This window comes from Schistocerca cancellata, chromosome 10, assembly GCF_023864275.1.
Source record: "Schistocerca cancellata isolate TAMUIC-IGC-003103 chromosome 10, iqSchCanc2.1, whole genome shotgun sequence".
In the NCBI taxonomy this organism is placed as follows: domain Eukaryota; kingdom Metazoa; phylum Arthropoda; class Insecta; order Orthoptera; family Acrididae; genus Schistocerca; species Schistocerca cancellata.
The window spans coordinates 226,084,977-226,111,970 of record NC_064635.1 but is presented as its reverse complement, the minus strand read 5'-3'; the positions used below and the strand labels follow the sequence as shown (position 1 = coordinate 226,111,970).

Genomic DNA, 26,994 nt, shown 5'->3' with positions numbered 1-26,994 from the left:
AAAATTACAATGTCATCGGCGAACCTCAAAGTTTTTATTTCTTCTCCATGGATTTTAATACCTACTCCGAAATTTTCTTTTGTTTCCTTTACTGCTTGCTCAATATACAGATTGAATAACATTGGGGAGAGGCTACAACCTTGTCTCACTCCCTTCCCAACCACTGCTTCCCTTTCATGCCCTTCGACTCTTATACCTGCCATCTGGTTTCTGTACAAATTGCAAATAGCCTTTCGCTCTCTGTATTTTACCCTTACGACCTTTAGAATTTGAAAGAGAGTATTCCAGTCAACATTGTCAAAAGCTTTCTCTAAGTCTACAAATGCTAGAAACGTAGGTTTGCCTCTCCTTAATCTTTCTTCTAAGATAAGTCGTAAGGTCAGTATTGCCTCACATGTTCCAATTTTTCTACGGAATCCAAACTGATCTTCCCCGAGGTCGGCTTCTACCAGTTTTTCCATTCGTCTATGTTTCTTAAAAAAAAGTCTTTATGGGTTGAAGCAAGCGCCACGTTGCTGGAACTAACGTTTTGTTGAGTTCATGAAGAAAGCTGGTTTTTCAAACAGTGATGCAGACCCATGCCTATTTTATCGTAGACAAAATGGAAATAGCCTTTATGTGGCAATCTACGTTGATGATGGCCTGATTGTCGGCAGTAACAAGAAAGAAATTGCTGTTTTTATGGATGTTTTACGACATGAATTCGAAATAACAACTGGAAGTCTTCACAATTTTCTTGGCATAAAAATAATGCAATATGAAGATGGAGCAATAATAATAAGTCAAGAGAAATACACAGAAGAAATTCTGCAAAGATTTCGAAAGGCAGAATGCAATACAATTTCAACTCCTATTGAACGTGAGGACATTAATCAAAACGAAGAAGTTTCGTCATCTGCACCCTACCGTGAAGCAATTGGTTGTCTCATGTACCTTTCAACTGTAACTCGTCCAGACATCACTTTTGCAGTCAATAAAGCTGCTTGAGCAATGGAGAAACCAACCACTGAAGACTGGAATAGAGTAAAGCGCATTTTCCGGTATTTGAAATGGACCTTAAATTTTGGAATTGTATATAATAAAAAAGAAGAGTTAAAGATTTACGCTGATGCAGATTTCGCAGGTGATAAACGGACAAGGCGCTCAACAACTGGAATTCTTGCAAAGTACTCAGGTGGTGCAGCGTCATGGACAAGTCAGCTGTACAAAGTAGTGGCCACATCCACAACCGAGGCGGAAATATTCGCAGCTAGTGAAGGAGCGAAAGAATTAGTTTGGTGTCGTCGTCTGCTATCAGAATTAGTGGAAATGTCGGGGCAGCCTCCAGTTCTTTACATTGACAATGCTAGTGCATTGAAGTGAGCAAAAAATCCAGAATATCATCGACGTTCTAAATATATAGAGGTCCGACATTTCTATGTTCGTGAAAGATATCTGAACTTGTTCCAATATTTCTACGGAATCCAAACTGATCTTCCCCGAGGTCGGCTTCTACCAGTTTTTCCATTCGTCTATGTTTCTTAAAAAAAAAGTCTTTATGGGTTGAAGCAAGCGCCACGTTGCTGGAACTAACGTTTTGTTGAGTTCATGAAGAAAGCTGGTTTTTCAAACAGTGATGCAGACCCATGCCTATTTTATCGTAGACAAAATGGAAATAGCCTTTATGTGGCAATCTACGTTGATGATGGCCTGATTGTCGGCAGTTACAAGAAAGAAATTGCTGTTTTTATGGGTGTTTTACGACATGAATTCGAAATAACAACTGGAAGTCTTCTAGAATATCATCGACGTTCTAAACATATAGAGGTCCGACATTTCTATGTTCGTGAAAGATATCTGAACGGTGAGATTTTCTTGGAACACATTGATGGACACAACCAGTTGGCAGATATTTTGACGAAACCCCTTGAAAGAGTTCAATTTAATTTTCTATGTTCAGAAATTGGCATGCAAGAGACAAAGCAATAATTTCATGATTTTTTTCTTTTGGAGGAAGTGTTAAAAGAAAAGAAAAAATTCCTTGACGTCTATATTTATGTGCTGCTCCGTGATTCTGCTGTCAATATCTTTATTCTTGGCTTGTATGTAACTTCTGTGTCTTTTTTTCAGTAAATGTGTTTTTTTTCGTATCCAGGGTGTAATTACAAAGCTAATAAAATGTTTACTTGCCTTTAAAATAATATTTTTCATCAGTTCTATTTCATAAGAATGTCCATTTCGATCCAGAGTAGTAAGCAGCTATCATTTTGCGCATACTCGGTTTCAATATGGAGTCGAGCACACTGCTTGTCTTCATACAAACCAAGGAGCAGCCGTCAGCTTTCCTTTCTATATACTCTCTGTTCTGTAGATATACTGCGCTGTCACAGACAAGGCTGCTTTAACACACAATATTTCTTTTTTTCTTTTTTTTTTACAGTTTCACGTGTTAGTTCCATTAGCCTCAGTGAACAAGATCTCAAATTCCGATATCTGTCACAGTTGTCAAAGAGAACAAACCTCCTCGAAATATAAATTCTATCCATCCTTGTTCTGAGAGGGATTTTGTAGGAGGTCAAAGTAATTCATTCGTCAATACCTAGTGAGGTATCACATTTTGCAGCACGACTTAGAGTATAACCTGTCAGATATCTGAATCCTTCCTGGTCATGGCGACTCTTTAATATTGATACCTGCGATTCCAGCTGAAACACATGCTCTCTCTCTCTCTCTCTCTCCCAAGTGCCCACTTCCTGTCGTGTGCCACTACTTGGCCCGCACGTGCTGTTGGTCACAGCCGGAACAAACCGCAACAAAGCTGTGTTTACCTGGGAAACCCCTCAAGCCTTTCTCTGCAGGATACGAGCGCATAAGAGAAGTCCTTTCAAGGCAACCACCTGACTGGGAATCGATCCAGAAATACTGCTGAAGTCAATTAATTGATTGACTAATTAATTTCTGGTCCTGTGATTGTGATGTAGGGGACGTAAGGTAGGTGCGGTAGCACACTGGTCTCAGTCGCATTTATATTATTGTTAGTATTATACTTTCCTTTCTCAGACGTTATGTCTGGTTAAAAATGGAAAGTGATGCGGAACTTGATCAATTGTGACTTCCTTTTAACTATATGGTATATGTTACATTACATTTAGGAACTTTCGGGTAATTGAACATGTATCAATAATCACAGATTTCTGTAGTTGTATATATACGTTTAGATGTAGCTGTATTGCGTTGATGTACTGGTGCATATTGTGTGGTGTGACTCCTGTAGTTGATAGTAGTTATTGTTGTTGTGGTCTTCAGTCCTGAGACTGGTTTGATGCAGCTCTCCACACTACCCTATCCTGTGCAAGCTTCTTCATCTCCCAGTATCTACTGCAACCTACATCCTTCTGAATCTGCTTAGTGTATTCATCTCTTGGTCTCCCTCTACGATTTTTAACCTCCACACTGCCCTCCAATGTTAAATTTGTTATCCTTTGGTGCCTCATAACATGTCCTACCAACTGATCCCTTCTTCTTGTCAAGTTGTGCCACAAAGTCCTATTCTCCCCAATCCTATTCAATACCTCCTCATTAGTTATGTGATCTACCCTTCTAATCTTCAGCATTCTTCTGTAACACCACATTTCGAAAGCTTCTATTCCCTTCTTGTCCAAACTATTTATCGTCCATGTTTCACTTCCATACATGGCTACACTCCATACAAATGCTTTCAGAAACTACTTCCTGACACTTAAATCTGTACTCGATGTTAACAAATTTCTCTTTTTCAGAAACGCTTTCCTTGCCGTTGCCAGTCTACATTTTATATCCTCTCTACTCCGACCATCATCAGTTATTTTGCTCCCCAAATAGCAAAACTCCTTTACTACTTTAAGTGTCTCATTTCCTAATCTAATTCCCTCAGCATCACCCAACTTAATTTGACTACATTCCATTATCCTCGTTTTGCTATTGTTGATGTTCATCATATAACCTACTTTCAAGACACTGTCCATTCCGTTCAACTGCTCTTCCAGGTCTGTCTCTGACAGAACTGCAATGTCATCGGTGAACCTCAAAGTTTTTATTTCTTCTCCATGGATTTTAATACCGACTCCGAATTTTTCTTTTGTTTCCTTCACTGCTTGCTCAATATACGGATTGAATAACATCGGGGAGAGGCTACAACCCTGTCTCACTCCCTTCCCAACTACTGCTTCCCTTTCATGTCCCTTGACTCTTATAACTGCCATCTGGTTTCTGTATAAATTGTAAATAGCCTTTCGCTCTCTGTATTTTACCCCTGCGACCTTTAGAATTTGAAAGAGAGTATTCCAGTCAACATTGTCAAAAGCTTTCTCTAAGTCTACAAATGCTAGAAACGTAGGATTTTCCTTTCCTTAATCTAGCTTCTAAGATAAGTCGTAGGGTCAGTATTGCCTCACGAGCTCCAATATTTCTACGGAACCACACTGATCTTCCCCGAGGTCGGCTTCTACCAGTTTTTCCATTCGTCTGTAAAGAATTCACATTAGTATTTTGCAGCTGTGACTTATTAAACTGATAGTTCGGTAATTTTCACATCTGTCAACACCTGCTTTCTTTGGGATAGGAATTATTATATTCTTCTTGAAGTCTGAGGGTATTTCGCCTGTCTCATACATCTTGCTCACCAGATGGTAGAGTTTTGTCAGGACTGGCTCTCCCTAGGCCGTCAGTAGTTCCAATGGAATGTTGTCTAATCCCGGGGCCTTGTTACGACTCAGGTCTTCCAGTGCTCTGTCAAACTCTTCACGCAGTATCTTATCTCCCATTTCATCATCATCATCTACATCCTCTTCCATTTCCATAATATTGTGCTCAAGTACATCGCCCTTGTATAGACCCTCTATATACTCCTTCCACTTTTCTGCTTTCCCTTGTTTGCTTAGAACTAGGTTTCCTACTGAGCTCTTGATATCCATACAAGTGCTTCTCTTTTCTCCCAAGGTCTCTTTAATTTTCCTGTAGGGAGAATCTATCTTACCCCTAGTGAGATAAGCCTCTACATCCTTACATTTGTCCTCTAGCCATCCCTGCTTAGCCATTTTGCACTTCCTGTCGACAGTTGGTAGTATAATTGGTATAACGTCAACTTTATCCTGATGCCACATGTCCCTGACTTCCTCAGCCAGTTGGGTGCATTTTTCAATTTTTTCTCCTGTTGTCTTCTGTATATTTCTTGTATTGAGTATGGATATTTCGATTAGTTGTGTTAATTTCTTCCTTTTATTGGTGAGTGTGATGTCAGGTTTGTAATGTGGTGTTGTTTTGTTTGTTATAATGGTTCTGTTCCAGTATAATTTGTAATCATCATACTCCAGTACCTATTGTGGTGCATACTTGTATGTGGGAACGTGTTGTTCTATTAGTAATGTTGTATGGCAAGTTGTTGATGTATTATTTTTGCTACATTGTCATGTCTTCTGGTGTATTCTGTATTTGCTAGTACCGTGCATACGCTTGTGATGTGATCTACTGTTTCTATTTGTTGTTTGCAAAGTCTCATTCATCTGTTGTGGTATTGGGATCTTTAATAATATGCTTGCTGTAATATCTGGTGTTTGTTGTTTGATCCTGTATTGCAATCATGAATCCTTCCATCTCACTGTATATATTGCCTTTTCTTAGTCATGTGTTGGATGCGTCTTGATTGATGTGTGGCTGTGTTAGATGATACGGGTGCTTGCTATGTAGTGTTTTCTTTTTGCAATTTACTTTCTTCATATCTGTTGATGTTATGTGATCTAAAGGGTCGTAGACGTGGTTATGAAATTGCAATGGTGTAGCCGATGTATTGATATGAGTAATTGCTTTGTGTATTTTGCTAGTTTCTGCTCGTTCTATAAAGAATTTTCTTAAATTGTCTACATGTCCGTAATGTAGGTTTTTTAAGTCGATAAATCCCCTTCCACCTTCGTTTCTGCTTAATGTGAATCTTTCTATTGCTGAATTTATGTGATGTATTCTATATTTGTGGCATTGTGATCGTGTAAGTGTATTGAGTGCTCCTAGGTCTGTTTACTCCATTTCACTACTCCAAATAAGTAGATCAATATTGGTATAGCGTAAGTATTTACAGCTTTTGTCTTGTTTCTTGCTGTCAATTCTGTTTTCAGTATTTTTGTTAGTCTTTATCTATTTTTTCCTTTTAGTTCTTCTTTAATATTTGTATTATCTATTCCTATTTTTTGTCTGTATCCTAGATATTTATAGGCATCTATTATTTCCATCGCTTCTATGCAGTCGCTGTGGTTATCCAATATGTAATCTTCATGTTTAGTGTGTTTTCCCTTGACTATGCTATTTTTCTTACATTTGTCTGTCCCAAAAGCCATATTTATGTCATTGCTGAAAACTTCTGTTATCTTTAGTAATTGGTTGAGTTGTTGATTTGTTGCTGCCAGTAGTTTTAGATCATCCATGTATAGCAAATGTGTGATTTTGTGTGGGTATGTTCCAGTAATATTGTATCCATAATTTGTATTATTTAGCATGTTGGATAGTGGGTTCAGAGCAAGGCAGAACCAGAAAGGACTTAATGAGTCTCCTTGGTATATTCCACGTTTAATCTCTATTGGCTGTGTTGTGATATCATTTGAATTTGTTTGGATATTAAGTGTGCTTTTCCAATTTTTCATTACTATGTTTAGGAACTGTATCAGTTTAGGATCTACTTTGTATATTTCCAATATTTGTAGTAACCATGAGTGGGGTACACTATAAAAAGCTTTTTGGTGATCAATGTATGCGTAGTGTAGCGACCTTTGTTTAGTTTTAGTTTGATAAGTCACCTCTGCATCTATTATCATTTGCTCTTTACATCCTCGTGCTCCTTTGCAGCAGGCTTTTTGTTCTTCATTTATAATTTTGTTCTGTGTTATATGTGGCATTAATTTCTGTGTAATGGCTGAAGTTAATATTTTGTATATTGTTGGTAGGCATGTTATGGGGCGATATTTTGCTGGGTTTGCTGTGTCTGCTTGATCTTTAGGTTTCAGTTAAGTTATTCCTTGTGTAAGTTTATCAGGGACTGTGTATGGGTCTGCAGTGTAACTGTTAAATAATTTAGTTAGATGTGAATGTGTTGAGATTAACTCCTTTAGCCAGACATTTTCTATTTTATGTTTTTCTCGGGCTTTCCAATTATGGTTCAATGGTTCAAATGGCTCTGAGCACTATGGGACTCAACATCTTAGGTCATAAGTCCCCTATAACTTAGAACTACTTAAACCTAACTAACCTAAGGACATCACACACACCCATGCCCGAGGCAGGATTCGAACCTGCGACCGTAGCAGTCCCGCGGTTCCGGACTGCAGCGCCAGAACCGCACGGCCACCACGGCCGGCTTTCCAATTATGCATAGAATTAATTCCTCAGGTGACTTCATGTTGCAAAATTATCACTTCAGGCATTTGTGGTGTCTGTTTCTGCTTGTATCCACCGTGCATGTCTGTTATGTTGTACTCGGTTTGACCATTTGTTGCTCCAGAAGTGTTCCATATCTGTTATGTTAGGTGGATTGTCTATTTTAATGTGTGTGTTATCTATTGTCTGGTAAAATTTCATTTGGTTTGTGTTGAATGTTTGGTTTTGTTTCCTTCTATTTTCACTTTTTTTGTATCTTCTAAGTAGTTTGGCCAATGTTGTAATTTCTGCTTCTTTTCATCTAATTGCTCTATCGCTTCTTGTTCTGAGATATTACCTAATCTTTTTCGTTTTTTTGTCTGATATTTCATTTCTTATAAATTAGGTTAGCTGTCCGATGTCATTTCTCAGTTTTTCTCTTCTGATCTGTAGCCTGTGTTGCCACGCTGGTTTTGTGGGTTTCTTCTGTGTGTTGGTTGGTTCTGATCTCTGCCTAGTGTGTATATTTAGTGTAGTGTGTGCTCCTATATAAACCAGTAGTTGTAACCCTTCCATGGTCGTATTTTCATTTATTTTGTTGTGCATGATTGTGTTGATAGTTGTTATTGTTGTTTCGACTTGTGGGTTATTTGGTGGTCTATGCAAGAATGGTCTAATCTCTGTATTTGTGTATTTGCATTCTATATATGTCAGATGAAATTTTTCTTCTATATCTAACACTTCGTGTTCCATTTGTGCTTGTTCTGGTTGCTGTCTTAAGATTTCGTTTTCCTCTGATTGTTTAATTGATGTGTGTTGTTCTTTGTTTGTTTGCTCTGGATGTTTCAGTCCATTACTGTATTTTCTTCTTCTTCTGATTGCATATTATTTTGTTCCAGTATTCGTTGTACTTGTTGCTTGATGTTTTCTAATACTGACTGGGGTATCCTGTTATTTTTGATTATTACATTTATCTGATCAGCTAGTCGTTGTTCTGTTGTTGTTGTTGTTGTCTTCAGTACTGAGACTGATTTGATGCAGCTCTCCATGCTACTCGATCCTGTGCAAGCGTCTTCATCTCCCAGTACCTGCTGCAACCTACATCCTTCTGAATCTGCTTAGTGTATTCATCTCTTGGTCTCCCTCTACGATTTTTACCCTCCACACTGCCCTCCAATGCTAAATTTGTGATCCCTCGATGCCTCAGAACATGTCCTACACCGATAGTTCGGTAATTTTCGCATCTGTCAACACCTGCTTTCTTTGGGCTTGGAATTATTATATTCTTCTTGAAGTCTGAGGGTATTTAGCCTGTCTCAAACATCTTGCTCTCTAGATAGTAGAGTTTTGTTAGGCCTGGCTCTCCCAAGGCTCTCAGTAGTTCTAATGGAATGTTGTCTACCCCCGGGGCATTGTTTCGACTCACGTCTTTCAGTGCTCTGTCAAACTCTTCACGCAGTATCGGATCTCCCATTTGATCTTCATCTACATCCTCCTCTATTTCCATAATATTGTCCTCAAGTACACCGCTCTTGTATAGACCCTCTATATACTCCTTCCACCTTTCTGCTTTCCCTTGTTTGCTTTGAACTGGGTTTCCATCTGAGCTCTTGATATTCATACAAGTGGCTCTCCTTTCTCCAAAGGTCTCTTTAATTTTCCTGTAGGCAGTATCTTACCCCTAGTGAGATAAGCCTCTACATCCTTACATTTGTCCTCCAGCCATCCCTGCTTAGCCATTTTGCACTTCCTGTCGATCTCATTTTTGAGACGTTTGTATTCCTTTTTGCCTGCTTCATTTACTGCGTTTTTATATTTTCTCCTTTCATCAATTAAATTCAATATTTTTTCTGTCACCCAAGGAGTTCTACTAGCCCTCGTGTTTTTACCTACTTGATCCTCTGCTGCCTTCACTACTTCATCCCTCAGAGCTACCCATTCCTCTTCTGCTGTATTTCTTTCCCCCATTCCTGTTAATTGATCCCTTACGGTCTCCCTGAAACTCTGTACAACCTCTGGTTTAGTCAGTTTATCCAGGTCCCATCTCCTTAAATTCCCACCTTTTTGCAGTTTCTTCAGTTTTAATCTACAGTTCATAACCAATAGATTGTGGTCAGAGTCCACATCTGCTCCTGGAAATGTCTTACAATTTAAAACCTGGTTCCTAAACCTCGGTCTTACCATTATATAATCTATCTGATACCTTCTAGTATCTCCAGGATTCTTCCATGTATACAACCTTCTTTTATGATTCTTGAACCAAGTGTTAGCTATGATTAAGTTATGCTCTGTGCAAAATTCTGCCAGACGGCTTCCTCTTTCATTTCTCTCCCCCAATCCATATTCACCCACTATGTTTCCTTCTCTCCCTTTTCCTACTCTCGAATTCCAGTCACCCATGACTATTAAATTTTCGTCTCCATTCACTACCTGAATAATTTCTTTTATCTCATCATACATTTCATCAATTTCTTCATCATCTACAGAGCTAGTTGGCATATAAACTTGTACTACTGTAGTAGGCATGGGCTTCGTGTCTATCTTGGCCACAATAACACGTGCACTATGCTGTTGGTAGTAGCTTACCCACACTTGTATTTTTTTATTCTTTATTAAACCTACTCCTACATTACCCCTATTTGATTTTGTATTTATAACCCTATATTGACCTGACCAGAAGTCTTGTTCCTCCTGCCACCGAACTTCACTAATTCCCACTATATCTAACTTCAACCTACCCATTTCCCTTTTTAAATTTTCTAACCTACCTGCCCGATTAAGGGATCTGACATTCCACGTTCTGATCCGCAGAACGCCAGTTTTCTTTCTCCTGATAACGACGTCCTCTTGAGTAGTCCTCGCCCGGAGATCCGAATGGGGGACTATTTTACCTCCGGAAAATTTTACCCAAGAGGACGCCATCATCATTTAACCATACAGTAAAGCTGCATGCCCTCGGGAAAAATTACGGCTGTAGTTTCCCCTTGCTTTCAGCCGTTTGCAGTACCAGCACAGCAAGGCCGTTTTGGTTAATGTTGCAAGGCCAGATCAGTCAATCATCCAGACTGTTGCCCTTGCAACTACTGAAAAGGCTGCTGCCCCTCTTCAGGAACCACACATTTGTCTGGCCTCTCAACAGATACCCCTCCATTGTGGTTGCACCTATGGTACGGCCATCTGTATCGCTGAGGCACGCAAGCCTCCCCACCAATGGCAAGGTCCATGGTTTATGGGGGTAGGTTGTTCTATTAAAAATTTTCATTCTGGGTATCTGGTAATAAATGTTGTGTATACTTGTGATCTGTATCCAGTTGTGTTGATTCCTAAGTTTTGTTGTTTGGTAATAACAGAACATGAGGTGTTGGTTAACTTCATCTGACCATCTCATCCTGTGTCTTAGTTTTCCTTCAGAGTGGTTGCAGGAAGCATATCCTTCAAAATTTCCTGTGCCTCCACGGGTTTATTATTATTATCATTGTTATTATTACAAGTATTCATTATTCTATAAAAGCCCACTGCACACCAAAACCTGATGAAATCAGTATCATTGCCAGGTGGGTGAAATATTAGGACTTTGTTGTAAGTTACTGATCCTGTGATGGTGCGGAAGAAGACTGGAAGAAGAAAAACAACAAGAATGGGGTACTCCTATCCATTAACATACGAGTAAAAATTGTAGGTCCATTCAACTGCGGCAAGACAAATGTTCTTATGTCACTACTAACACAAATGGGTGGAATCTACTTTGGCATGTATGTGTATTTTCAAAAACGCTGTTCCAGCCCAAGTACCAGCTGCTGCAAAAGATATCGCAGGATGTTGATGGTGTAACATACGTGACATTTAGTCAAAGCAATCAAATTCCCCTACCAGTGAAAGTAAACTAAACACAATGTAGGTATTTGATGATGTCACTGTGAAAAAATTAGATAAAATTCTATGATATTTCTGCTTTGGTCAAGGGTATTGCCATATTTTATTTGAGTCAGATATATTCCAGAATCTGATAACAGTTGCTGAGGGATAATGAAATCTCATTCCAACTTTCAGAGAAGACAATCTGAATCTAAAACACATTTACCAGGTACATGTAGCAACTGACATGTCATTCAATGATATGTGCAGATTATTGGAAGCACACACAGTATGGATTTCTTGATATTAATAAAACAAGAAAACTGAATAACAATGAGTGTAGATGGAACTTCCAGGAGTTTCGACAGTTATATAGCTACGACAAAAGTCATGAGTATGTTAGTGTGCATCACACAATGTACAAGTTTGCACATATGTCAAGCCCAAGAGGATGGGGGTGAACAGGCGGCGAACATGTCTCTTGTGGCAACTTGTGCAATAAACGTCTTAATTTATATTGGTACTTTCTAGAAAAGGATACTTTTCCTTGAGTTTCGATGAAAACATGGACTTGAGTTCAGGCGTAATTTGAAGAAATGTTGTATCACAGTAGGGAAGAGAAGGATTCCCTGAATATTGAATCTGAAAACAATGTGAAATGATTGTTCACAAAACTTATCAAAAGCACTCGCACTTCTTAAAGCATTCAACACTCAACAGTCACCACTGGGCTGAGGTTAGCATGAGAATGTAGAGAAAATAAATAAGAATTATCGATATTCAAACAAAGAAACAAGACATGTCGTTAAATTTAAACCTTCCTTAAACAATAGTTTTTCTTCTGAACTAAGTCATGGCTAGTTGTTGTTTGAAAGTAAATATTAACGTAGTTTAGTACAATCGAGATATAGGAGTCATAGAAGGTGTGGACCAATGTAGATTTGTGTGGAGCATACAGGTACTTCAACCCAACAAAAATAAATTAAGCTATAATCTAGAAAATAAGGCACATTTATGACATTTTTTGAAAATTACAGATCCCCAACATTTTCAAACAATTATATGTAACTTAATTATAAATCAGCATTACTAATTTATGGAATAAAAAGTATCTGCAGAATTTTAGTACGGGGGACATTTGTACCTCCTGACAAACATTACGGGGACACAATATACCTGGGCCAGAAAAGGGGTCTGTCCCGTTTTTTACAGGATGTATGGTGGGCTTAGTGTACAAGCTATGAACTATCATTGCGTTTCACTACAGATGGAAATGAAGCTACTTTACTTACTAAATATCGGCCTTTCCTTGCAGAAACTTTATATTACTTCTTAATTTTTCCTTTCTTGTACTGTGAACTAATATATCAAACTCACTGCCAATAGAACACTCTACAGGAATTTCTGGGTATGCATCAGTACAAGAACTTTTCTTCATGTTTTCAACTGGGAAGTTGTTTTTGTTTTTGTTGTTGTTGCGATTTACAGTCCAGAGACTGGTTTGATGCAGCTTTCCATACTATTCTATCCTGTGTAAGCTTCTTCATATCTGAGTAATTACTGCAACCTATATCCTTCTGAATCTGCTTTGTGTAATCATCTCTTGGTCTCCCTCTCTCCGATTTTTACCCTCCACGCTACCCTCCAATACTAAATTGGTGATCCCTTGATGCCTCAGAATATGTCCTACCAACCGATCCTTTCATCTAGTCAAGCTGTGCCACAAACTCCTATTCTCCCCTATCCTATTCAATACCTCCTCATTCGTTATGTGATCTACGCATCTAATATTCAGCATTCTTCTGTAGCACCACATTTCAAAAGCTTCTATTCTCTTCTTGTACAAACTATTTATCATCCATGTTTCATTTCCATACATGGCTATACTCCACACATATACTTTCAGAAACGACTTCCTGACACTTAAATCTATACTCGATGTTAACAAATTTCTCTTCTTCAGAAACGCTTTCCTTGCTATTGCCAGTCTACATTTTATATCCTCTCTACTCCGACCATCATCAGTTATTTTGCTCCCCAAATAGCAAAACTCCTTTACTACTTTAAGTGTCTCATTTCCTAATCTAATTACCTCAGCATCACCCAACTTAATTCGACTACATTCCATTATTCTCGCTTTTCTTTTGTTGATGTTCATCTTATACCCTCCTTCCAAGACACTGTCCATTCTATTCAACTGCGTTTCCAAGTCCTTTGCTGTCTCTGACAGAATAACAATGTCATCGGCGAACCTCAAAGTTTTTATTTCTTCTCCATGGATTTTAATTCCTACTCCAAATTTTTCTTTTGTTTCCTTTACTGCTTGCTCAATATACAGACTGAATAACATCGGGGAGAGGCTACAACCCTGTCTCACTCCCTTCCCAAGCACTGCTTCCCTTTCATGCCCCTCGACTTTTATGACTGCCATATGGTTTCTGTACAAATTGTTAATAACCTTTCGCTCCTTGTGTTTTACCCCTGCCACCTTCAGAATTTGAAAGAGAGTATTCCAGTCAACATTGTTAAAAGCTTTCTCTAAGTCTACAAATGCTAGAAACGGGGTTTCACTTTCCTTAATCTATTTTCTAAGATAAGCCATAGTGTCAGTATTGCCTCATGTGTTCCAACATTTCTACAGAATCCAAACAGATCTTCCCTGAGGTTATCTACTACCAGTGTTTCCGTTCGTCTGTAAAGAATTCATGTTAGTATTATGCAGCTGTGACTTATTAAACTAATAGTTCAGCAGTTTTCACACCTGTCGGTACCTGCTTTCTTTGGGATTGGGATTATTACTTTCTTCTTTACGTCTGAGGCTATTTTTCCTGTCTCGTACATTTAGCTCATCTCGTGCTAGAGTTTTGTCATGGCTGGCTCTCCCAAGGCTATCGGTAGTTCTAATGGAATGTTGTCCTCCAGGGGCCTTTTTTTGACTTAGGTCTTTCAGTGCTCTGTCAAATTCTTCACACTGTATCATACGTCCCATATCATCTTCATCTATGTCCTCTTCCATTTCCATAATAATGCCCTCAAGTACATCGCCCTTGTATAGATGCTCCACATACTCCTTTCATTTTTTTGCTTAGGTTTGGTTGTCTCTCCGAGCTCTTGATATTCATGCAGGTGGTTCTCTTTTCTCCAAAGGTCTCTTTAATTTTCCTGTAGGCAGTAGCTATCTTGCCCCTAGTGATATATGCCTCTACATCCTTACATTTGTCCTCTGGCCATTCCTGCTTAGTGATTTTGCACCTTCTGTTGATGTCATTTTTGAGATATTGTATTCCTTTTCTTCTGCTTCATATACTGCTTTGTTATTTTTCTCCTTTCACCAATTAAGTTCAATGTCTGTTCAGTTACCCATGAATTTCTACTAGCCCACGTCTTTCTACCTACTTGATCCTCTGCTTCCTTCACTATTTCGTCTCTCAAAGCTACCTGTTCCTCTTCTACTGTATCTCTTTCCCCTGTTCTTGTCAATTGTTCCCTAGTGCTCTGCCTGAAACTCTGTACAATCTCTGGTTTAGTCAGTTTATCCAGGTTCCATCTCCTTAAATTCTCACCTTTTTGCAGTTTCTTCAGGTTTAATCTACAGTTCATAACTAATAAATTGTGGTCAGATTTCACATCTGCCCCTGGAAATGTCTTACCATTTAAAACCTGTTTGCTAAAAATCTGTCGTACCATTATATAATCTACCTAACACCTTCCAGTGTCTCCACACCTGTTCCCTGTATACAACCTTCTTTCATGATTCTTGAACCAGTAGTTAGCTATGATTAAGTTATGCTCTGTGCAAACTTCTACCAGGCAGCTTCCTCTTTCGTTGCTTACCCCCATTCCATATTTACCTACTACTGTTCCTTCTCTTCCTTTTCCTACCATCGAATTCCAGTCCCACATGACTACTAACTTTTCGTCTCTCTTCACTGTCAGAATAATTTCTTTTATCTCATCATACATTTCTTCAACCTCTTCGCCATCTGCAGAAATAGTTGGCATATAAACTTGAATTGCAGTTGTAGGTATGGAATTAATGTTTATCTTGGCTACAATAATGCATTTACTGTGCTGTTCATAGTAGCTTATCCACGTTTAAGGTCTGCTTTGGGTTGGGTTGTTTTGGGGGAAGAGAGCAGACAGTGAGGTAATCGGGGGAGGATGTGTTATGGTGAAGTGAAAAGTGCTTTTACTACATTATCTGTGGAAAATACGTGTTATATTTATGTGTGCATCACAGCACATCACCATGATACGGAGAATAAAAGGGCCTGCCACAAGAAAACGTGACTAAATATCTGTAGTAAATAATACACAAGTGGTCCGCTAAAATCATGCACACCAAGTGTAAAGAATAAATAAAGCGGAAACCCACTGATGATGCACATTGGTGCTGAAACATATTTGGGTACTGAGAAAAAATGGTGTTTTGCATAACTGGCAGATGTCACATCATACAATACAAAACAATTTAACCTCTATTTTCCCATACCGAGTGAAACTGGCTTTCCTACCAGCTTTGAAAATAGTTACGTTATGTTAGTTATTTTAGCATACAGCAACGTACAACTAAAATGAACCGAAAGTAATATAGTTAGCGACCGCATTTTTCACTGCAAAGCCTTCAAATTTTGTGGTATAGAGTACTCCTATTCTATTCTGTTCCACTTGGAAATTAAGTACCAGACTATGACCCATAATGAAAAAAATAGACATTTCATCATAAATCTCTGATATGAAACTATAAGGCACGAACGAAATGAATTTTATATACCAATTATTTTCCTCAGGATCGAAAGAGACGCAGAAATGTGAAACAAGTCGCCTCTAATTGTTTAAAGGGAAAGGAGAACCTCTACCGAAAAACTAACCAAAGGAGCTCATGTAGCTTCATTTATATACAGTAATGTTTTACAGTTTAACGAACTTTTACTGTTTACAGCAAGAAAATCGTAAAACTGTTTTCTGTAATAAATCAGCGTCCTCGTAGGAATCGTTCGTTACTTTCCCGTGTAGCCTTTTTGCTTACTATAGCTCATTACATGTTTCCAATTGTTACAGTGCAGTAAACAATCGTTTATTTGTAGGTTAAGTCCAGAATCTAAAATTCACATTTAATGCAAGAAATAAAACGCGTATGTTCGCCTGTGGCGTCAACCACAGGTCTTTACTCGGTTACAACATGGCAGACTCGCGCATGCTCATTAAATTCTGGAACTTTGATTGCAGCTGAGATTCCATTCTTCTGTATATCTTCTATTCTGTGGTACAGCTTCACGCCCCGCGCTCCCAGTTCTGCTTCGACGCTGACATCATTAGAAGGGGCAATGAATAGCAGGTCATTTCACTTTGGGCCCAACCTTTTTATCGGTTGGTCGATAAATAGGAGCGGGTGTACTGTGTAGGGGCCAATACTCCAACAGGTTCACATGTAGCGTGACTGACATCTCGCGGCGGAAATGATGAACTAGCGGAGGCAGCATACCCTGTCTATACAGTTTCTCTTCCACCCAGCACCCCCATAGTGTCAGTTGGCCGTTGGGCATTCTAGTGCACAGTGTGTTACGTTGCGCGGCTAAAACGGTTGGGCGTGAAAGTACTTTTTCAGCAAAACACATTTTCTTGCCGTGTTTACTATCAAGATGAGCTGGCATCTCACGGAGGGAGCAGTTGCCGTAAGATTTTTAATTTATGTTGATATCAGGTAGTTTACGTAAACAAAGTGACGGTTAACTTAGGTTTCTCATGAGCTAATCTTCTGTGTCCTCCCTCAGACTTTTTGCAGCTATTGTACTGTTTCACGCAATAACAGCATTGTCGTCAGTGTTCTTTGAAAAGAAACTTCAGATGATTATTTTCGTGTCATGTTTCCCATTTCAATACAAATTTCATTTTGTCTTCCTAACAATCACTGAAGCCACGTTCGCTGTAGTATACATTGTCTGATGGTGCTTACGGAGACGAAATAACGTTTGTTCACCAGTTCTATATATATACACTCGTATACACCTAAGACAGGGCATTTGAATCATTACATTACAGATTAACAAGATGGCGTCGACGATGATTTCAGTTACCTCTAGCATGGCGTATGTCGTGAAATGTGTGCTTCGTGTTACATTATAATAAAAGTTGTCGAAAAACGCAATAGTTATGTATTGGCACTCACCAGCACCGCCTCCCCGACATCCCCTCTTATGGCACGGACGCACACATCGGACCTTGCACCGGTCCCTCAATTTAACACAATCAGAATTTCTGCTTTGAGAATTGTTGGGTTCGCCAACCCACTCCCAAATTGTTATCTTCTAACCTAACTTAGACCTCGGGCTTCGCTACAGATTAGTCTGTCCACAACAGAGATTCATGGAATGGTGTGTGGAGGGTTGTTGAGGGGTGTCCAATCAGTAACTTAAGCCCAGTAAAACACAACAGCGAAATACTGTATTTATTTGGCCATGGAATCATTTTTGTACTAGACATGCACATGTTGATGCACATACATACATACATTTGATATTAAACAGTTCACAACACGATGTGGCTTATTTCATCAGGCGATGTGATGGGAATGTACAAACATGACTTTGCATAGTTACTAGTTTAGTCCACACAAAACGCATACCTGACTGGCATTATTAGAGCACGCAGTTTGCGTATTTTTAGATATTAACCCAAAACTACTTTACATTAATGTTCAGATACTGTGTGAAGCAATTATGAAGCACGAAGGTTTTCAGAGTCTCATTAAACAAAGGTAGAGACTTCCTGTTCCTTGTTTCTGGTGGTAGACTTGTATAGTTGGATGCCTTGGTTATATGTGAGTTTTTGAGGATGGAGATACAATTGGAACATGGAGCTTTGTTTTTTGTTTGTGATCATGAACATCCATATTTTTGTTGCATTTATTGATATTACTTTTTACACTCTCGCATGTTTCTAATATCTAGACTACCAAGAGGAAAAATGAGTGAATTTTTGAAGGGAGGTATGCAGCTGTCAGTTGACTTTGCCCTGTTCATTATTCTCATAGCTTTCTTCTGGGTGAGAAGAATGTCTTTGCTGTATGTGGACTTTTCCCCAGAGTAGCTACCATACTGCATTAAACTATGAAATTGGACATTTATTTACTTAGCATCTTTGTATCTCATTATAAAAATGATATAGGATTTGTCATACATTGCCTTACATAGAAAATAGGACATGAAAAGGTTTAAAATTATATGTCCATAAATAAAATATTATTACATACAGCATGAAACCATTTGCATAACAACACTGATAATTGCTAAATTAGAATAATAGATGAATACCATTTAGTTTTCAGTGAGCATTTTGGGTCATGTGATGAAGTAAGCTACTGTATGTTGAATGCTGGTGGTTTAAGTATTCCTTGACACTATAAAAACTCTTGCTAATTAACAGTTTTTTAAGTTCATTTTTGAATATGTGGAATTTTGGTGTACTTATAATTTCCTTTGGTAGTGCACTAAATAAGATTTTTGGCTGATAAAGAACACTTTTTTGATACATAGCTTTTGTGTGACTTTCTGTATGACTGTTAGCAAAGAATGTTCCTGGTGTGCGTTCATAAAACATATACTTTCATAAATATAGATACATGGTTGTCATGATTTGTAGTTCCTTGAAAATATTTTTACATGATTCTCTGTGTGTCATACCTCTGATTATCCTTATTGCCTTCCTTTAAAGCGCAAATGAGTGTTTGGCCAAACTGGTATTCCTTCAAAATATGATACAGTATCTTAGTGTGCTATGTATGAGTGCAAAGTATGAACATAGCACTGCATCAACACTATAGGAATTTTTTAGTAATCTAAGAACATACCAATACTGACTTATAATGTTTTAACATTTCTGTGTGTTTCTCCCACATTACTCATCTAGCCATAATCCTAAAAAGTTAGTATGGGGGTTTGCTTTATCTTACACTGCCCAATTTCTACAGTTCGGTCAGATTTTACTTTGGATGCACTTCAGAAATAACAAATGTTTTTTGTCATTAACAATTAATTTGTTGTCATTAACAATTAATTTGTTGTCATTAACAATTAATTTGTTGTCATTAACAATTAATTTGTTGTCATTAACAATTAATTTGTTGTTTGTTAACCACATTTGCGTCTTCTGTCGCTACTGTGACTCTCTCTCTAGTCAGTCAGTTTAATTCGTAGCTTTGACAAACAGACTGGTGTCTTTGGCAAATAATACTGCATCTGCTGTTGACATAAGGCTTGGCAAGATTAAGCACAGCAGTGGCCCCAGTAAAGAGCTGTGCGGCATGCCATACCTGACTCTTTGGTATGCCGATGAGTAGACTTTATCCGCATGCTGTACCTCTACGCTCTGATACTTATTAGAAAGATAGGATTTGAACCAATCATGTGCTGCTCCACGAACCCCATAGCAATATAGTTTCCTGATCAGTAAATTATGCTCAACGACATTGAAAACCTTAGACAGGTCCAAAAACGGGCCACAGTTTAATTCATTGTTGTCTACAGAATTTATGATAAGTTTTAAAAAGTTGTAAATTGCTGTCAGTTCATCAATTTTTCCTAAAACCGTTTTGTCCATTAACTAGAATTTTATATTTATTCAGAAAGTGAGACAGTCTTTCGTGCATTACCCTTCCAATTACTTTTGAAATTCCAGATAACAATGATATAGGCCAGTAATTGATAACATCAGACTGGTTACCCTTATTGTAAATAGGCTTGACAATCGATTTCTTTAGTTTTTCTGGGAAGACTGCTGTGCTAAATGACAGGTTAATCATGTCAACAAGTGGGGAATCTATGTATCTTGCACTGTTCTTTATTACTTTGTCTAGAATCCCATCACACCCATAGGTCATTTTATTTTGTAACTGGTTTAAGGCATTTTGTACCTCTAATGCAGTAACAGGGTATAGAAACATGGTTTTATCATTCATTGGTAGTTGTGCTCTGGAGCTGAAATCACATCTTCCTTGAATTAGTTTTGTTGCGATATTTGTGTAATGTGTGTTGAATATGTTGGCTATCTGTAGTGGGTCCTCAATTGTTTTCCCTTCACTTTTAAGAAAGCTGTTCTTACTTTTTTTACATGTGCTCCTATTTATTGGGTCATTCCATGTCAGTTCAACCAATTTGAGAAAATGTTCCATCTGATAGTCTCAGATTTGGCTGAAATTTAGTACACCAATGCTACCAATTTTTTTTTTTCTCCAAATCATGCACAATTTTGTCCAAATCAGAGCATTTCTGGCATGATTTCTGTTCCTTTGGAGTAGATAGTTCCTCCTCTTCCACCATTAGTGTGTCAGCTATTGTGTGTTTTAATTCCATTTGAGCTTCTTGTTGTTTTCTCCTATAGTTTTCAGTATAGTTAAATTCTTTTATCTTGGCGGTTTGCGCGTGCCCCGCCCAGACGCGGGTTATTGCTGCGTTGCCAGTTGCACACGCCAAGAGAAGCAGCGCCATAGTATAGTACGTAAACTTGCGTTTAGGGGGGGGAGCGCGCAGTTTATGAAGTAAAGCCACCATGGCCACATTAACCCTTTCGTTGCTACAGACATGTGCTCCCCGCATTCCACGCTGTGCGCAATTTTGTCATCACTGCACTGCTCGCCTATGCAAACACATGGTGTTTAGACTGCTTTGACACACTTTTATCATTGGATTTCACAAAACTATTTGGCCCAAAAATTTGGTGTTTGCACATCTTCTTGACTGATACCTCCCCCCCATAAATGACTTAAGTTTGTTTCGATGTACAGTGCAATTATTGTGCAGCATTAGCTGTAGTAAATCATTGCACGAAATTTTGAAGAGTTTGCAGTGGTAAAATTCCATAGCGTATACTTTCCTTATGGTCGATTTTACTTGCCACTAGAAATTTCAAAAAATTACATTCAAACGAATAAAATTCGTGAAGTAAGGCACTTCAATATTGTTTTTAAATAAAGAAAATATTAAGCACCGAACAAGGTTTAAACTCGGAACCTTTCGCTTAGCATTCAAACGCTTTAACCATTACACTAACGCAGCTCCTCATTCAATAGTTCTCCCGGAGGACTTTAAACAATTACGCAAAATACCGACAAACACTGTTGGTATTACTATGAATTACTCACATTTCGTCGAAGTACAATAGGAAATAAACAATTACCGCTGTTCTTTATTGCGAAAAAGCGGTTAGTGAGAATGATACAAACACCTTTCCTTGCTATCGCCTGAATTAGGAGGCTTATTACTTGTTTGGTTTAATTAATTAATAGAATATGAAGCAGTTGGTATAAAGAATGCTTTTTCCAAACTTTCTATAAAAGAAAGTCTGCTATAAAGATATTGCTTTTGTTCAATTACTTTATTTATGACTGAATGTTTCTAAAACTGAAGACACTCGTCCACGCTCTGCACTGCAGTCGAGCTCTGGCAACGTCATTCTGTTCATTGGCTGACTGAGTTTTGTAATGTCAGGTTTATTGTCAATAAAGAGTTACATCATTGCTGGGTGTGGCAGTGTTGCAGTCAGTCTGTTCTGAAACATCTGTTAGAGTGGATGTACATACAGGGTTATTACAAATGATTGAAGCGATTTCACAGCTCTACAATAACTTTATTATTTGAGATATTTTCACAATGCTTTGCACACACATACAAAAACTCAAAAAGTTCTTTTAGGTATTCACAAATGTTTGATATGTGCCCCTTTAGTGATTTGGCAGACATCAAGCCGATAATCAAGTTCCTCCCACACTCGGCGCAGCATGTCCCCATCAATGAGTTCGAAAGCATCGTTGACGCGAGCTCGCAGTTCTGGCACGTTTCTTGGTAGAGGAGGTTTAAACACTGAATCTTTCACTTAACCCCACAGAAGGAAATCGCATGGGGTTAAGTCGGGAGAGCGTGGAGGCCATGACATGAATTGCTGATCATGATCTCCACCACGACCGATCCATCGGTTTTCCAATCTCCTGTTTAAGAAATGCCGAACATAATGATGGAAGTGCGGTGGAGCACCATCCTGTTGAAAGATGAAGTCGGCGCTGTCGGTCTCCAGTTGTGGCATGAGCCAATTTTCCAGCATGTCCAGATACACGTGTCCTGTAATGTTTTTTTTTTATTATTAATTTTTTTTTTGCAGAAGAAAACTTTAAATCGTGAGATTGCACAAAACACGTTAACTTTTGGTGAATTGCGAATTTGCTGCATGAACGCGTGAGGATTCTCTACCGCCCAGATTCGCACATTGTGTCTGTTCACTTCACCATTAAGAAAAAATGTTGCTTCATCACTGAAAACAAGTTTCGCACTGAATGCATCCTCTTCCATCCGAAAATTCAAAGCGTTTGACTTTGTCATTGGGTGTCAGGGCTTGTAGCAATTGTAAAAGGTAAGGCTTCTGCTTTAGCCTTTTCCGTAAGATTTTCCAAACCGTCGGCTGTGGTACGTTTAGCTCCCTGCTTGCTTTATTCGTCGACTTGCGCGGGCTATGTGTGAAACTTGCCCGCACGTGTTCAACCGTTTCTTCGCTCACTGCAGACCGGCCCGTTGATTTCCCCTTACAGAGGCATCCAAAAGCTTTAAACTGCGCATACCATCGCCGAATGGAGTTAGCAGTTGGTGGATCTTTGTTTAACTTCGTCCTGAAGTGTCGTTGCACTGTTATGACTGACTGATGTGAGTGCATTTCAAGCACGACATACACTTTCTCGGCTCCTGTCGCCATTTTGTCTCGCTGCGCTCTTGAGCGCTCTGGCGGCAGAAACCTGAAGTGTGGTTTCAGCCGAACAAAACTTTGAGTTTTTCTACGTATCTGTAGTGTGTCGTGACCATATGTCAATGAATGGAGCTACAGTGAATTTATGAAATCGCTTCAATCATTTGTAGTAGCCCTGTACTTCATTGAGAGTGTACAATGTGTTATGGGCCTTGTTCTGTGTGTAATTTGTAATTAATTTTGAGAGGTTTACTGGAATGCAATAACATGGATGAGCAGTGCTCTGTTGGAAAGATAGCAAGTGAAGTGTCACAAAACAGTTTACGGTTCAGTTTCAAAAAACTTGAAAATAGTCAGTGACTTTGAAGTTCGACAAACTTTGTTTGAATTTCAAGTAAGTTCTTCTGTAATGTGATTTCTGGAAATTCCCTGTCCCCGAATTGTTACTCAAAAATATTTGTTGTGAAATCAGAACCAGAATCGTGTGACCTTGTTAATGACGTTTATATTCCTAATAAGGAAGCTGTTAGCCTATTGCCTTTTGCTTGTTGTAAATTAGATGTATCTCCTGCTTTAAAAATAATAAAATTAAGTAGCAGAAAAAGAAAAGCAGCAATTGAAAATAAGGTACAACAAATTTCAGACAAAATTAGAAAAGACTTTGAATCGAGCTTTAATAATAAGATACCAACATTATTTCTAACGAAGAATAAAACCTGCCACCAACATCTACATCTACATCTATACTCTGCGAGCCACCTTACGGTGTGTGGCGGAGGGTACTTATTGTACCACTATCTGATCCCCCCTTCCCTGTTCCATTCACGAATTGTGCGTGGGAAGAACGACTGCTTGTAAGTCTCCGTATTTGCTCTAATTTCTCGGATCTGACACTGAATATTTGAGCTTAAGAGAATTTATTCAGGTAGTGAAGGGAGACGAAAACTTAAGTCATGGGTGACTGGAATTAAATAGTAGGAAAAAGGAGAGAAGGAAACATAGTAAGTGAATATGGATTGGGGGTAAGAAATGAGAGGAAGCCACCTGGTAGAATTTTGCACGGAGCATAACTTAATCATAGGTAACACTTGGTTCAAGAATCATGAAAGAAGGTTGTATACAGGGAACAGGTGTGGAGGCACTGGAAGGTGTTAGGTAGATTATATAATGGTAAGACAGATATTTAGGAAACAGGTTTTAAATGGTTAAGATGTGGACTCCGACCACTATTTATTAGTTATGAACTGTAGATGAAAACTGAAGAAACTGCAAAAAGGTGAGAATTTAAGGAGATGGAACCTGGATAAACTGACTAACCAGAGGTTGTAGAGTGTTTCAGGGAGAGCATAAGGGAACAATTGACAGGAATGGGGGGAAGGAAATACAGTAGAAGAAGAATGGGTAGCTTTGAGGGATGAAATAGTGAAGGCAGCAGAGGATCAAATAGGTAAAAAGATGAGGGCTAGTGTAAACCCTTGGGTAACAGGAGAAATATTGAATTTAATTGATGAAAGGAGAAAATATAAAAATGCAGTAAATGAAGCAGGCGAAAAGGAATACAAACGTCTAAAAAAGGAGATTGACAGGAAGTGCAAAATGGCTTAGCAGGAATGGATAGAGGACAAATGTAAGGATGTAGAGGCTTATCTCACTAGGGGTCAGATACTGCGTATAGGAAAATTAGAGAGAAATTAGAGAGACCTTTGTAGAAAAGAGAAGCACTTGTATGGATATCAAGAGCTCAGATGGAATCCCAGTTCTAACCAAAGAAGGGAAAGCAGAAAGGTGGAAGGAGTATCAATATTATGGAAATAGAAGAGGATGTAGATGAAGATGAAATGGGAGATATGATACTGCGTGAAGAGTTCGACAGAGCACTGAAAGACGCGAGTTGAAACAAGACCCCAGGAGTAGAAAACATTCCCTTAGAACTACTGATAGCCTTGGGAGAGCCAGCCATGACAAAACTCTAGCATCAGATGAGCAAGATGTACGAGACAGGCGAAATACCCTCAGACGTCAAGAAGGAGGTAATAATTCCGATGCCAAAGAAAGCAGGTGTTGACATGTGAAAATTACCGAACTATCAGTTTAATAAGTCACGGCTGCAAAATACTGATGTGAATTCTTTACAGACAAATGGAAAAACTGGTAGAAGCCGACCTTGGGGAAGATAGTTTTGGATTTCATAGATATATTGGAACACGTGAGGCAATACTGATCCTACGACTTATCTTAGAAAATAGATTAAGGAGAGGTAAACCTACGTTTCTAGCACTTGTAAACTTCTTTTGACAATGTTGATTGAAATACTCTCTTTCAAATTCTGAAGGTAGCAGGGCTAAAATAACAGGGAGCGAAAGGCTATTTCAATTTGTACAGAAACTGGATGGCAGTTGGGAGTCGAGGGACATGAAAGGGAAGTAGTGGTTGGGAAGGGAGTGAGATAGGGTTGTAGCCTCTCTCAGATGTTATTCAATCTGTATTTTTTAGCAAGCAGGAAAGTAAACAAAAGAAAAATTTGGAATAGGTATTGAAATCCATGGAGAAGAAGTAAAAACTTTGAGGTTTGTCAGTGACATTGTAATTCTGTCAGAGACAGCAAAGGACTTGGTAGAGCAGTTGAATGGAATCGACAGTGTCTTGAAAGGAGGATATAAGATAAACATCAACAAAAGCAAAATGAGGATAATGGAATGTAGTCGAATTAAGTCGGGTGATATTGAGGGAATTAGATTAGGAAATAACACTTAAAAAAGTAGAAAGGAGTTTCGCTATTTGGGGAGAAAAATAACTGATGATGATCAAAGTAGAGAGGATATAAAATGTAGACTGGCAATGGCAAGGAAAGCGTTTCTGAAGAAGAGAAATTTGATAATATCGAGCATTGATTTAAGTGTCAGGAAGTCGTTTCTGAAAGTAGTTGTATGGAATGTAGCCATGTATGGAAGTGAAACATGGACGATAAGTAGTTTGGACAAGCAGAGAATAGAAGCTTTCAAAATGTGGTGCTACAGAAGAATGCTGAAAATTAGATGGGTAGATCACATAACTAATGAGGAGGTATTGAATAGAATTGGGGAGAAGAGGAGTTTGTGGCACAACTTGATAAGAAGAACGGATCGGTTGGTAGGATGTGTTCCGAGGCATCAAGGGATCACCAATTTATTATTGGAGGGCAGGGTGGAGGGTAAAAATCGTAGAGGGAGACCAAGAGATGAATACACTAAGCAGATTCAGAAGGATGTAGGTTGCAGTAGGTACCGAGAGATTGAAGCAGCTTGCACAGGATAGAGTAGCATGGAGAGCTGTGTGAAACCAGTCTCAGGACTGAAGACAACGACAACAGCGAAATTAAAAATTAAATGTTCAGTGACATCTAAAGAGGAAATAGTTAAAATTTTAAGTTTGCTCCCTCACTCATGGTTAAGAGGAAAAAATAGCTCATGAATTCAGCATTTCTCATCGTTTGGTTAAATCAACCTGAAAATTAGTGAAATACCAAGGCATTCTTCCAGTTACAGGAAAGGAAGATTAGGTATAAGTGAAGAAACAAAAAGATCCGGCAGCTTTTTGAAGATGATGAAAACGGTAGAATGTGCTCAGGTTGCAAAGATAGCAAGAGAGTTGTTATAAATGGAGTTATAGTAACAAAGCAGAAATGACTAGTGCTGTCAAATTTAAATGAATGTTGCGTACGCTTTCAAAAATTGTCATCCTGAATGAAAAATTGGAAGGTCAAAATTGTGACCTCTGCCCTAAGTGGTGTATTTTGGCTGGATCCTCAGGGACACACTCTGTATGTGTTTGTTAATGTCAAACTGATGATTGCTTGTGCAAAACTCAGTGATCTTAACTACACAGTCACTAGATTTAATGGTCTGTGACACTAACAGTTAAGACTGCATGATGAGTTTGTGTAATAAATGCCCTGGTAAGAAAACAGTTATTGAGTTGTTTCACGAATATGATAAGGAAATGATACACAGTATTACGTTCAAGCAGTGGGGTTAAACTGACAGGATAGAAATAACAGTGGTTAAATGTCAGGAAGAG

General features: G+C 38.6%; 1 protein-coding gene across 2 annotated transcripts in view; it reads left to right on the top strand.

Moving 5' to 3' along the window:
* Positions 1 to 16,705: 16,705 nt before the first annotated feature.
* Positions 16,706 to 26,994, top strand: part of LOC126106549 (uncharacterized) — a 105,858-nt gene continuing 95,569 nt past the window's right edge. The window contains exons 1-2 of one of the 2 annotated variants that reach the window (XM_049912888.1): positions 16,706 to 16,886; positions 22,363 to 22,436. Coding sequence is in view for 1 of the 2 variants with exons in the window: in XM_049912887.1 (XP_049768844.1) it covers positions 16,854 to 16,886 (33 nt within the window). In the remaining variant the exon portion in view is untranslated. The remainder of the gene's footprint in view (positions 16,887 to 22,362; positions 22,437 to 26,994) is intronic. The other variant, XM_049912887.1, reaches the window with a different exon arrangement.